At 41.7% G+C, this 14,449-nt stretch overlaps 1 protein-coding gene across 1 annotated transcript; it reads right to left on the bottom strand.

The window, feature by feature from the left end:
- Positions 1 to 437: 437 nt before the first annotated feature.
- On the bottom strand, positions 438 to 11,596 carry IL12B (interleukin 12B). The gene is made up of 7 exons (XM_040239493.1): positions 11,509 to 11,596; positions 8,046 to 8,321; positions 7,340 to 7,457; positions 5,101 to 5,318; positions 3,556 to 3,713; positions 2,058 to 2,183; positions 438 to 1,497 (listed from the first exon to the last, which is right to left on the bottom strand). The coding sequence occupies exons 1-6, from the start codon at positions 11,594 to 11,596 to the stop codon at positions 2,058 to 2,060; spliced, it is 984 nt and encodes a 327-aa protein (XP_040095427.1). The 3' UTR covers positions 438 to 1,497.
- Positions 11,597 to 14,449: the final 2,853 nt, after the last annotated feature.

The raw sequence follows: 14,449 nt of genomic DNA, 5'->3' as shown, positions 1-14,449 counted from the left end.
TTTTTGGAACTGCTCAACCCCAGGGCCCAAGCAGTTGGCCAGACACACTGTAAACCCTCAATAGACTGGAGCTGGACTTATGGGATGGGCTGCCCATGGCTCTACCAGTTGGGAAATTTTTTTTCATGATGCTTTGGAAACCAGTAGGATCTATTCCAGGTTAGAAGGTGAAGCAAGAATATCCCATCCCTGAAGGGGCATGATGCAGTTGAGTGCCCTCACAGAGTCCCCTGTGGTCAGGCCACAGGGACACGTCCTGAGCTCAGCAAGACACCGACTTTCCTATAAGGGGAAAGGGTCCATTCTGCAAAACCAGAAACGAAATTGCTCCAAGGTAGGGTGATTCTTCAATAACAGGGGAAAAATAATGCAGCCCTGATCAACGTGGGAATGGCATACCCAGTCAACTGAGAAAGTCCAAAATATTATTGCAAAGAAGAATTATATTTTTATTAGTTCACCATCAGAATATAAAAATAAGTAAACAGAAAACAAATGGAGTCATTTTACAGAAAGCACATTCATTACTTAAAAGTATCATTTTAATGGCTTGGCACTTTCTGGTTATATCCGCTTGTCATATTCCCTCATGCTGACAAGTAAGAGATTCTTGGCTGTTTTCTTTGCATCTGTCTGCTTCTTTGTGTGGCTATTAAGCAACAACTGGCAATTCTGACAATTTTATGTCCTTAGCCATAACTACACTTGTCTTCTCTCTTGAATTGTAAGTTCTTTGTATTTTCCAGACACTAACCATTTCTCCATATCACTCTCCTATGTCTTACAGATAGAAGGCGGTGGGGGCTGCCAGAAAGGCTGAAGCTGAATTTCAATTTCAATCATCTTTTAAAATTCTAAGTTCAGGTATCCAAAGACTAAACTTGTTTAGAGGTGCAGAAAGCCCTGAGTTATCACCACCACTTCAAGGAAGTCTTCATGGACACAAGAACTAGTATCTGCTGTCTAGGACCTTCTCAGTTTGTGTGTTCATGTGTCTGTTTAACTATCTCTTGTGTTCCCATCCATCACAAATATATTATGGTGCTGGCATCAGAACATTGTGTTCTTACTGGTTGTCATAAAACTGATGCACTTGCAGCCTCAATTGAAAAGTTGTCAGTATAAATAACACATAAATTCACATTTTGCATAATAAGGCCCATTCCTTGTATCAGGTCATGAGTGTATGAAACATATCTTGGCACACAAATGTTAAATAACAGTAATAAAATAATAAATACATAAATTACTTAAATATTTAAATAACATAAAAGTCAGCTGTCCTGCTAGCTGGAAACACTATAAATAAATTAGCTGATTGTTTCAGTGGGCATTTAGCATTTAAATATAAAAATACAGCAAAGACATCTTTATAATCTTAAAAAAAAAGCAAACTGGTAGAAAATATCTTTGGAGAGGTCTGTTCCGTCATGTCTTTTAAAAATTTAGCATAATGTCTTCCACTTTTCCTCTGAGGTTTCATCCTGAGGTTAGAACCTGGAAAAGAATGCCGAGCATCTATGTGGATTCAAAATTCAGTAGCAAACCCTTATTTCATACAACACATTATTTGAGCAGTTGGGTTTTGGGGATTCCATGTTAGAAGGGTCCTCCTCTTCCTTATGTGGCTGGTACTGTACTTGCCAGAGGTTCTCTTGGGAGTTTTCTTAAAAGACCATCTATCTGATCATGTCATTTCCTTGCTTAAAGCCCTTCAGTGGCCCCAGGGGTCGCCAGATAAGATTGTAATTCCTGGAAACAGCTTGCAGGCCACCTGTTCTCTGACTTTCTGCTACTTCTCTCCCTTTGCCTTCCCTTCTGGAAGGGCGGGACCTGTGTGTGCTTTCTTTACTGTAGTGTCTCTGTGCCCAGCACTGTGCTTGGAATACCATGGGCATCCAATGAACACCCATTAATGAACAAATGTACGTTTCTATCTCTGGCGACTGTGTGTTGGGCACCGTCCCCCCTTTCTGCCCCATACCATCCCCACCATTGTCCTGACCGTGGGTACACTGAGTGCACAAGTCTGGGCTGGGCTTTGCTGGCTTGCTCACCTAACTGCAGGACACAGATGCCCATTCACTCCAGAATGAGCTGTAGTAGCGGTCCCGGGCTTGCACGCGGATGTTGGCATCCTTGTGGCATGTGACTTTGGCTGAGGTTTGGTCCGTGAAGAGTTTCTGCAAAGGAGAGGGAACTTTTTGACAACGCAATCACAAGGTGGGCTGGGCATATTTTGGCAAGTACAAGTCTCCCCAAACATCTACACCTTAGTCTCAGGGCACTACTCTAGGAATTCACAGGGTGTATGTAGAACTTGCGCCACCTACTGACAGAAGCTCTCAGCATAGACACGATTTTTCTACCTTGTAAGCCCAAAGCCTGGAGGAAGAAACTGGTCTAGGCTTCATTTTTTCAGCACAGTTGCCTTGCTTGAACGCCTCATGTGCACTCACTCTAGTACTAGGCCAGTGGCAGGCTGAGAAAGATTTCCTCTAGCTGTTCCCTGGATATTCTGAAATTCTATAGTCTTATTCTTTTATCAGAAATATCTTTGTTCAAACCCAGGCATTGCTGTTTATTAGCTATGTGGCCACAGGAAAATGTCTTAGTCTCTCTGTATCTCAGTTCCTTATTTATAAAAGAGAGATAATCATAATAATCACTCCATTATAGAATTTTATAAAAGTTAAAGTAGCAAAGTATTTAATCATGTAGAAAATGCTCTGTAAATACTAGTACCTATTAATACTATATATTAATAATATATTGAGAAGCACATAGCAAGATTTTAAATAAGATCTAGGTAAAATCTACTCCTGAATAGCCCTTCCTTTCCAGAAAAAAATTCTCAGGGAGTTCCTGAATCATTGAATTTCTACCACATTTAAACACTATACTGAATAAGGCCTTTCTTTATCTAGTGATTTCTAAAACTGGGGTCCAAGGAGTCTTTGGATCTATAAAAGGGCCTCTAGGAACTTGAGATTATGATGCTCAGGCAAGGAAGTTTGAAAGCCAAGGTCTGAGACAACATTCTGTGCAATAAGATAATTTCACAAGCTAGGAATTATCTAACACTTTAAGTGAAACACAGCATGAATGTTCTATCACCCATTATATTCATTCATTAGAAACAATTATTTTAGGCTCCTGGAGCCCAGATTTTCTATATCGAGGCCATTTCTGAGAGCAAACATTAATGATCAACCATACTGGTGGCAGTAGGGTCTTAAGTGCATGGCCTTTGCGTCCTAGAGACAGTTTGTGTCCCGGTTCTGCCACTTCCTAACTGGGTGACCTTGGGCATGTCACTCCACCTCTCTGAGCTTCAAAGTCTTCACTAGTGAAATGGTACACATAACACTGCCTGCCTTTCTGGGGTTACTGTGAGAATTAAGTGAGATATGCAAGGAAAACCCTCAGCAGAGTTTCAGGCACATAGAAAGTACCAACTAAACATTAGCTGTTACTAGCATTATTAATCTTCTCCTCAATGTGGGCCTCCGTAAAACTGACTATAGAACAGATGGCACCTGAACCACATCTTACCTTTTCTCTCTTGTTCTTTCCCTGGACCTGAACACAAAACGTCAGGGAGAAGTAGGAATGTGGGGTGCTCCACGTGTCAGGGTACTCCCAGCTGACCTCCACCTGCCGAGAATTCTTTAGTGGTCTCAGTTGCAGGTTCTTGGGTGGGTCTGGTTTGACTGTAGAAGAGAGAGAAACAGTTATTTTCCTAATGGGGCTTTGGGGTAAGGTAGTTTTGGCTTCTGACCCCACTTTCGCTGTTGACCAGCTCTGAGCCTAGGTCTATATAATAGTTACTGAACTTCTCTGATCTCCTGGTTGACAGACATGAGTCACCCCTGCAGGTGATGCTCATGCTGATGCCTGAGGGAGGCAGTCCTCACCAACTGCTGCTTTGGCTGAACCTGAGAGACTCAGAATCCTTCTCATCACTGTGCAGTTATGCAGGCCTTGGGGGGTGGAACCACCTCTGTGTGGTGCTCAGAGAAAAGATCTCAGAGACAACAAGACTTACATCTGGGCTGGCAGTGAAGGACCACCCTCTCTACAATCATTCTTCTCTGCACCAAACTCAGACAGGGCGGAGCCTCTTGCTGGGGACTAGATGAGAGATTCCCACTTAGTGCTCTCTGTTATGCCTTTTCATGGAAGCTGACACTGACTTGTCCTGTGGCAGTTAAGCCAACTTGTCTCTATGCTCAGTCACACATTCATTCAATAAAAAGCCCTCGTTATGTGCCAGCCACTGGACTGTGCACAGAAAGCACATCCCTGAGTGTCCTCAAATAATATGCCTTCTTTTAGAAGGGTGTAGTGGGGAGAGGGAGTCCATAGAATGGGCTTGAAACATCTGGACCCAGCACCTCTCCATACAAAGACAAAACACTCCTAGATGTTCCACAAATACTCTTTCCTCTTTCTTAACACAATGACATCTTGTTTCCTTTAGGACTCAGATAATGCCACCGCGTCACAGAGACCTTCCCTGGCCACCTCACAAGAACAAGACCCCACCCTCTCCTTCTCACCAAAGGCAGTCCCTTCACAAATGCTAGAGTAGGTTCCGTGATTCTATCACATTTTATATCATGATGCATGTTCACTGGATAAACGGTGAAGGATATGACAAATGGCAAAATCTCTGTCTGCCAATTTATAAAGAAGTCTCTTTCAAATGCTAGAGAAAGACTAGTTGGGAATAATTCCAATTAGGAGGGAAACTCTGGTCCTGCATATGAATATTATGCTTGAAGGACTGCTCTTGGATTCATCATGGAAGGTGCTTGGGTAGCAGAACAGAAGCGTACCCAGGAGCCTGCTTTTTCTGAGGCAGTCTAGGTCTGAATTGCTAGCTGTGAGATCTGGGGCAAGTTGTTTAACCTAGCCAGGACTCAATTTCCTCTTCCTTAAAAGCAGTAATTGTATCTACGTTGTAATTATTTTGGGGTGGAGGTGAAGAGTAAGAGATAATGCAAGTATAAACCCTCACCCCACCGCATGGGGCACTGTGAACATGTGATGAACGGCATCGTCCTGATTAAGCAACATACAATCAAGCAGACTCACTGATGTCCCTGATGAAGAAGCTGCTGGTGTAGTTTTCATACTTGAGCTTGTGCACAGCTTCCATCACCACCTCAATGGGTAGGCTCTCCTCGGCAGCCGGGCAGGCGCTGCCCTCCTGACACTCCACTGTGTACTTGTTATACTCCCTGTGGTCCATGCTGACCTTCTCTGCTGAGAGCGACGCTGCTCCGCAGGTCACCCCTCGGGGGTCAGAGGAGCTGAAATCAAAGACAAGTTATCACATGACTGTAGGCGAGTCGCTAGCCGTTGTAGCCAGACATCTGTCCAAGGATCCAATTTCTCCAATTGGTTCGATTTCTCTCAAGGGGATAGCAACTGCTCTCCCCACGAGACCAAGTGTTGCTTCGAATAGTATTACAAGTGATTAGATACAACTCTGCACTTATATGCCTCTGGCCTAAATGAATCTGAAAATTTTTGGATCCAAAGCTCCTGGTTAAATCTCCTTATCAAACATTTTAATTCATTTTCCTGAACAAAAATCAATACATACCTATTATTAAGAAGATAAAGATGGTGTATAAATGAAATGTGTATGCATCTTTTAACTCTAGTCCCCCTTTTAACCATAATCTCATGCCCTAGATATAAATACAAATACTTTTCCTGGCTTGTTGTATCCCTTCAGACATTATTCTATGAATGGTCAAAGCAATCATTTATCCACATGTATGTATACATAAGGACTTTCCAGGTGGTGCTAGTGGTAAAGAACCTGTCCGCCAATGCAGGAGACGTAAGAGATGCAGGTTCAATCCCTGGGTTGGGGAGATCCCCTGGAGAAGGGCATGGCAACCCACTCCAGTATTCTTGCCTGGAGAATGACATGGACAGAGGAGTCTGATGGGCTACAGTTTATGGGGTTGCAAAGAGTTGGACATGACTGAAGTGACTTAGCACGCACACACATATATGCATATACATGTATTTGTCTATATACACATACATCGGTTTTATTTTTATGAAAAAGGATCAAATTATATATACATATAAAATATGTATTTTATAAATTTTAAAATTCTAACATATTATTATATTATATATGTTGTTGTTTAGTTGCTAAGTTGTGCTCGACTCTTTTGTGACCCCATGGACTGTAGCCTGCCAGGCTCCTCTGTCCATGGAATTTTCTAGGCCAGAATACTGGAGTGGGTTGCCATTTCCTTCTCCAGGGAATCTTCCTGACCCAGGGATCAAACCGCATCTCCTGTTTGGGAGGCAGATTCTTTACCACTGAGCCACCAGGGACACCCATATTTACATACATATGTATGTATATATATAATTCTGCAACCATCTTTCCCCCTTCTGAACATATGGAGTACTCCATGACACACCACATGGATTGGGTTATTCATTTTGAAGACTGCACAATAAGAGGGGGTATAATGTACCTCACTGTTTAACCTTTGCCCTGCAGATTACCAAGAACATCACAATGAACTCTTGCATCTATGTCTCTGTGAACTTGTATAAGCATTTCTTTAGTAAGCACTTTCATTTTAAAGATGGAATAGTAAGACTCCAATGGTTTACTCAGTTAAATAGTGGCCAGGCCAGGGTGATCACTTAGGGTTTGTTCTGCATGCCTATCAAGTTTGGGAACTTAGATGAGAGGGAAGGAAGTCACATAGAGGGCTAACGTGGGTTCCGTACCAAGGGAATTGGTTTCTTGGGGTAAGTCCAAGTGCATTGAACAAACAGTGAACTTCAGATTAGTAGTGTCAGCAGAAGAAAAAGGAGTTGAAGTGGCCCTGGGAAAATTTCTAGAAGCTTCACAGAGCTTTTGGAGTTGGTCTCAGGGTTTACAAGATCCATGCCCTAGGGCTCTTGTTTCTATTTTTGACTCAACGTGCAATTTTGGCAAGTCCTTCATAGCTTTGATTTCTCCTTTTATTCTCTCCCTGTGGTGCTATGAGCCTTAATGAAGCATTGCCAGGCAATTTGGTTGTGTGGGTTCATACATAGCAGAGGTTACTCCAAGCCCCAATAATATCCTGTTCTAATGCTTACATTTATTCAGGCAATTAGCGTAAACCTTCATGTTCTTTCCCTAATTTAGGCAAGGGTATGTATATGTGGAGGGGGGGATTAAAAACATAGGGTTGATTTTATTTTCTCCTTTCTCATTAACCAATAGGCTATTGCTAGGTTGCCCTTATTTTCTTAATGAGAAAGTTCAAGAGAAATGCTGAGAAACCCCAGTGGTTTCACTTACCCTCTGCTGCTTTTGACACTGAATTTCAAATCAGTACTGATTGCTGTCAGCCATGAGCAGGTGAAGTGTCCAGAATAATCCTTTGCCTCACATTTTAAAAAACTCTTAGTTTTGGGTTCTGGATTTGAAAAGAACAAAAATTCAATATTTAGGGACTTTCTTTCTTTTAAAATTGCTGATTTTTATTGCCATAAATTACAGACCACCGTATGGTATAAGAGTGAAGATTTTCCATTTATGTCCTTGGAAAATGCTCCTGTTCCCCTGGCAGGCAGTTCAGTGAGGACTGGAAAGGTCCCAAGAGGATGTTGATTCTGTAGATTATACTACACACCTAACATATCAGAGGGAGGTATTAATTTCTTTCAAGGCTATCAGCCCAGAGTTGAGTTACACACATTGCATGTTAATTAACTTCCATTAGTCATCCAATCATATTACTACTATTTGAAAAGAATCTGAGGAAAAGCATCTAGATTCCCTCTGAAACTCTCTCAACAGGAGATTTTGATGGTTGATAATCTAAAGTGTCCAGCAAAGGAAAAACAGAGCAAAGGAAAATATAGATTTTGGGTGGTTTCAGAAAGGGACTTGGTATGACTTCATTAACCACATTAAGCATGTCTTGCCTTTTAAATTCTAATTTTTTTTTAATCTCTTATGGAACCAAAGAGAAAACTGACATCATCCAAGGGGATGGGATTACCTTTCTGATCCTTTAAAATATCAGTGGACCAAATTCCATCTTCCTTTTTGTGCAGCAGGAGGAGTGAACGACTCAGAACCTCGCCTCCTTTGTGACAGGTGTACTGCCCAGCATCTCCAAACTCTTTGACTTGGATGGTCAAGGTTTTGCCAGAGCCAAGGACCTCACTGCTCTGGTCTGAGGTCCAGGTGATGCCGTCTTCTTCAGGAGTGTCACACGTGAGGACCACTGTTTCTCCAGGAGCATTAGGATACCAATCCAATTCTACAACATAAACTGGAGAGCACAGGGATTGGAGAACTGGACTGTGTTTTTTGTATCACCTGGGCATCTGAATGGCTGAAGCACAACCTTGCTAAGAACAGCAAATGCTTGCTGAAGATGACCTCAGGTTATCAGGCTTCACTTGGGTTCAAAATTGTGGAAAAGAGAAGCTGAGTGTAATAGCTGCCACTGACTGATTGTCAGGCTGCCATTAATAGTTAACTTCTGATTAGCTGGCAGATGAGGAAGACCTTGATATACCAAAAATTGCAAACAGCACAATACTTTCTCAAAGTCTTGGTGGACACAGGAAACTTCCAGCACAATTCAGTACATAGAGAATAAGTGCTGAAAAAGACTGATGAGGACTGAGATCCTGTCCCCACTAGCTGGCTGGGGAATTTTGAGAAAGATACTTAATCACCATGTGCCTCAGTTTCCTTGTCTGTAAAATAACAATAATAATAGTATCTGCCTTGTAGGTTTGGCTATGAGGATTAAATGTAAAAAGCATGTAAAACACTTGGCACAGAATCTGTCACTCAGAATTAGTTGTATTGTTATTCACAGACCAAAGGTTAGACAACTGTGCCAGAAACTGCTTTCCAATTTTCCACAGGGATTGAAGGATTTATTTCCTACTGCATGAAACTCACCAATGGAGATTTTCATTCCCTCTCTGTTTTTAAAAGCTACTTTACACTCTTACAAGGCAGTTCGGTAGATCTCAGTCTTCCCATCTTATAGAGAAGGGTACTGAGGCCAAGAGGTTAAGCACGGTTACATCAAGTTAGAACCACAAGAGTTCTACCTCAGGCCTTTGCCCTGAAGCTTTAATACCAGCATCTAAACTGGCACTTGTGGAATGGCCTAATATCACATTTTGAAGAGTATTTCATATCAAAACTTCATTCATTCATGTATCAATTATTAATTAAATAGAATTGTTTAATGCAGTGGTTCTCAATGCACGATCATCCAACTATTAGCAGCAGCAGCACGTTGGACTCTGTTAGAACTACAAATTCTCAGTTACTGAATCAAGAACTTTGAGCTGGGTCCAGTGACCTATTTGTAATCTCTGCAGATGATTCTGAAACCCACTCTAGAGAGAGATGGTAGTTAAAAGCCCGGATATTGGAGTCAACACACGTCTGGGTTAGGACTCAGCTCTATCTTTTACACTGGCCTGTGGCCTTGGGCAAAGCATTCAATTACTCTAAGCTTCGAGTGTCATCATCTTTAAAATAAGCAACATATTAGAACTTGTTCCAGAAGGTGGAGGTGTGGATTACAAGAGTTAATTCATCTAAGAGCTTGACCCAGTGCCCTTAAATGCTCTGTCACTGCTGGCTCTTGTGATTGGCATCCCAATGTGAATCATTGTGGAATATAAAGTTCCCACTTGACATCAAAGGGATTTATAATTACTGAATGGGTAACACAGACCTGATGTAAAAGTACCTGGGGCCCAGCTCTGGAAATGGTCAGCTGTGCCGATATAAAACTACATGGCACCTTTGAATTTCTCTGTCACACTGGTGACCAAACAGCAGGGCTATTTTCCTGTCACAATTAAGACTCAGAAGACAAAGACACCTGTCCAAGGGCAGGGGAAACAGCTGCATGAGGAGATGTGTCTAGAACCTAGCGCCTGGCGGCATCTCGTCTCATTGCCAGAGTCGCATGCCCTCTCATTGTTTCTCACTTTGACTTTCTGGAATTTCTGTGGTTTACCAAATCAGAAGTAACTAAGGGCAGGCTATGCAAGGGCCATACCTCCTGAGCTCGCTCAAAATCCCAGAGCTGGAAGGGTTTGGAACAGTCATCTGGCTCAGACCTTTCTCTTTATTCAGGGGAGGGTCTAAAACTCTCAGACTCTCCTGAGGCAGAGTAGGGATGGTTGGATCCTTGTCTTCCATAAATTCTTAAGAACGGAGGAAGAGCCCCAGATTTCTTTCAGGGATCCATTGTAGTGTGTTCTCCTCACTACTGAAAGATGGTTTCTCATGATCAGCTGCAATGTCTTCATTTTAAATGCATGCCTATTTCCTCTTGCTCAGCTGTCTGAGGACAGAGGAAACAATTGCTTCATGTCCTTCGGGTAAAACCTTCTTCAAATACTTCAGCACATAAGCATTGAAGTGAGACAGAATTGGGGTTAAGTTTCTGTTCCACCCTTATGGGGTGAAATTTGGTAAGTTACTTAATCTCTACAGCCTCTACTTTTAACATCTGTTAAATGGAGTATAAACAGTTCCTATCTCTTATGGTTGTTGTGAGAATTAAATGAGATGCTGTTTTCAATAAACATTATTATTATACAATTAAAGACAGTAATTGTCTATGTTATTACATTGACATCAAGGAGAAATACCTGAGGGCTTTTCAGAAACAGCTAACAATCTGTTAATACATATTTGTTGTATGTGAGATACTAGAAGGATAGAGGGAATCCCTTATTCTAATAACAAGTACCTATTATTCTACTAATAATTTTTATTGATCACTGGGATAATAAATAGATGGCCTTCAATCACCAGACACATTATTTTAAACAACCAAAACAATAATACTAGCTAACATTCACTGTCACTTCATCATCTGTTGAGTCGTCTTCTGTATTCACTAGTATATTTAATAATCTTTGTAGTAGATATAACTTCGTAATTTTCAGTTTACTTGAGGGAACTCAGGCTCAGAGGTGACCCAGCTCAAGGTCACATAACTAATAAGTGGCAGAATCAGTCCTGAACAGAAGTCAATGTGGGTCTAAAATCCCATGCTTTCCCCAAAGTGCTTGGTCAGAGGTAAGTGATCTCAGTGCCAACTGAGGGGCTGATATTGCATGGTGGAGAGGAAGACATAGTCCTTATACTTTTCAAATCCCTCACTTTGGAATCTTAATCATATGATACAGCTGATTTTTAGTAATACTGGTAAAGTCTGTATCTCTTTTCCTACCATAGTCCACCAAAAGCTCCTTCTCTGACATTTAATGCAAGAGCCAAACAATAGAGATACCCTCAAGTCACACAATACAGATATCCTCAAAGGTGGAACAAGGACAGAGGGCCGCTGTTATCCCAGAGTGAAGCCCCAGTGCCTGCCCATTTCAGTCTAATTTCTCAACAGGACTAACTGACAGTCCTGGCTTAGGCCCTGGGACCTTCAGAGAGAATCAGGAAAGGCTGGTTACCATTTTTCTCCAGTTCCCATATGGCCACGATGGGAGATGCCAGCAAAACCAGGGAAAACCAGGAAACGACCAACTGCTGAGGGTGCATCTGCATGAGGGGCAGAAACAGAGGAGGAGAAGGAAGAAAAGAAAGAAGAGCAGGGGTAGGGGAAGACAAAATGTCAGTAGTCACACAGCCACTTTTGGAAAGCATGTTCACATTCTGTGTATTCCATTTGTCTTTAATCTTTATCTTCCGCTTCCTTCTCTGCTGTCAGGTTAATTTGCAGTGAATTCCAGGAGCCCTCTGCCAGTCTCCGGGTAAGAACATCTCCAAACAGAGAACCACAGATTCTCTGGAGCTGAAGGAGACCTAAGGCCAGGCGTCTGATACAATCCTCTTATTTTTAAGATGAGAAACCTAAGGTCCAGAGAAGGAGTGTGACTTGTCTGGATTGACATTCAGTCATTATTTGCTCCCTATGTAGAAGGTACTGAGCTAGAACAGCTGAAACTGAAAAGGATTTTTACCTGGATCCTGACTTCCAGGAGCAAATAGTTTCATTCCACAAGTATTTCTTAAGTCACTTTGTTAAATGCCTATCCTCCAGTTGGGGAAATAAGCTACATATCCGTATTATTGTAGCAGGAGGCAGAATGTGCAGTGACACCCAGGACTATGGGATTTACGTTGTGGCGCGGGGGAGTCAGATTTGACCTGATCTTTCAAGTTCTGGCAATGAGTTCAGCCCTTGTTAAAGAAGTTTCCTTTCTCTCCTGTTTAGGCTGTAATTGTTCCAAACACAAAGATTATTTCCTCCCATGTAAGGTAACCAGTGGTTCTCAAATTTGAGTGTATGTCAGAACAACCTAGAATCCTTGCTAAAGCACAGACTGGTGACCCCACCCCCTACCTTGACCCTAAAATAACTAATTCAGCAGTCTGGATGTGGGAATCTGCATTCCTATAAGCTTCCAGGGGAGGCTGATATTGCTGGTCTGAGGACTACTCTTCAAGGTCCATTGATTTAATACTTGTCCAGGGTCCAGAGCCCCTGAAAATCAAGATGTTCCTTGGGAGAAGACCATAAAATACTGAATATCCACCACAGAATAATTAAATGCATACTTTTGTGCTAAATTAGGCATGTTATAGTGAATTCGCCATGTTACAGTGAAACTCAGTCAAGATAAGTATTCAGGGTTTATGAAAATTTTCAGACTGAAAATTAGATGGAGATTGTTATTTATTTTCAATCAGACACACCTCTATCCATCTTGGCTCTCCAATGCTCTTGTAGGAATATAGTTTCAAAAACCACTGGGCTATATGAAGACCAGACTCAAAAAGTTTTTGGCAAAATACCTTAAAAATAAGCACCCGTTGGTCAGGGTGATGAAATATTGACAAATCACGGCTGTCAGAATGATGCTAATCCTGGGGGCACTTTGCCACCTATTTTATTCCCTTATATTATAAAGGTTATGAGTGGCAGAGTCAGGACTAGAAGTCAGCCCTTCCCGAGCACTGTCAGCACTCTTGTCGCTGTGGCATGGAACTTTCAGGGGCACACCTATCAGTTTAGTTCAAGTTGTGACTGTAGTGAAGCTCTAGTTGCCACAGAGGACCAGTTATTACATTTGCAGGCATGGAGTCCAGCAGCATGGGCTTGAATTCTGGTTTGAGCACTCACTAGTTGTTTTATATTGGCCAAATTACTCTCTGAGCCTCAGTCTCCTCATCTATAAAATGGGTATAAGACCCATTTCAAAGCATTGTTGAGAGAATGCAATGAGATGACATATTATAGAAGCCAACCAAACATATTAGCTTGTACCCAAAGGAAGAAATAAAGAGTTTAATTTCTCTCTTGTCCATGATGGATAAATTAAAAAGTCCTGCCTGTATATATATACTACTGTGTATAAAACAGGTAACGAATGAGGACCTACTGTATAGCACAGGGAACTCTGCTTGTGCTCTGTAGTGACCTAAATGGGAGGGAAATCCAAAAAAGAGGGGATATATGTATACATATGGCTGATTCACTTTGCTGTACAGTAGAAACTGACACAGCAGTGTAAAGCAACTATACTCCAATAATAAAATAAAAATGAAAAAAAAGTCATGCTTGGCTATAGGGAAATGCCCATAGAGGCACTGCAATTATATAGGCCTATAAAACCCAGATGTCAGCACTCTGGGAATGAAAAAACAGAGATTCCTGGTACCTTCTGGTGAGTCCTTTATGCTCTCTTAATACTGGGGTTTTCCCTTTAGGTGCCCAGCACTTCCTCTCTGGGCCTCAGATGCATCTGAGAATATCAGGTGAACCATACTTCATGGTCAAGAGAGCCTTGGTGATGGTTCTAAGAAGCAACTCCCATTTTTGTATCATCTACATTTTAAACCACGAGACAGTGGTAGAAGGTGGAGATGGTGCTGGGCTACTCTCTTAATCAAACCCAGGGGAAACCACAAAGAGGCTGCCTGTAGTTACCCTGCTGTTCTCTCTATCACCTGATACCATGGGCTTGACTTCTGGTTCTACCACTCACTAGCCATATGATATGGGCCAAATTACTCTCTAAGCCTCATTTTCCTCAGCTGTAAAATGGATGTAATACCCATTTCAAAGGGTTGTTGGGCTGTATCCCACAGACCACATTTTCTCAGCACGTTCAATTTGAGAGTTTTAAGGATTAAATGTTTGAAAATGCAATTTCACAGGTTTTCTAAACTCTTGAAACCTTTATATGAGGGACGTAAGATCCCCAGATACTGTACTGTGTTAAGGCTCCCTAACTCTGGTGTTAACTTGGGCATGCCAGTGACATTTGGCTGAGCGTTTCTCTTTCAAGTTTTATTTTGTTCATTACTTTTTAATCAGAAAAGAGAATTATCATTTAAAGATAAAAAGACATAGTCACAGAAGGCATGTGTAGCAAATGCAAATGGTCC

Source organism: Oryx dammah, unplaced genomic scaffold (assembly GCF_014754425.2).
Source record: "Oryx dammah isolate SB20612 unplaced genomic scaffold, SCBI_Odam_1.1 HiC_scaffold_5, whole genome shotgun sequence".
Taxonomy (NCBI): Eukaryota; Metazoa; Chordata; class Mammalia; order Artiodactyla; family Bovidae; genus Oryx; species Oryx dammah.
This window is presented reverse-complemented; position numbering and strand designations above follow the sequence as displayed.

Excerpts from the sequence above, each read along its gene's own strand:
- IL12B (XM_040239493.1), bottom strand. The coding sequence starts at position 11,596 with ATGCACCCTCAGCAGTTGGTCGTTTCCTGGTTTTCCCTGGTTTTGCTG. Across the intron at positions 5,319-7,339 it reads AGTGTCAAAAGCAGCAGAGG|CTCCTCTGACCCCCGAGGGG; the intron begins GTAAGTGAAACC and ends CTTTGATTTCAG. Across the intron at positions 2,184-3,555 it reads GAAAGAACAAGAGAGAAAAG|AAACTCTTCACGGACCAAAC; the intron begins GTAAGATGTGGT and ends TCTCCTTTGCAG.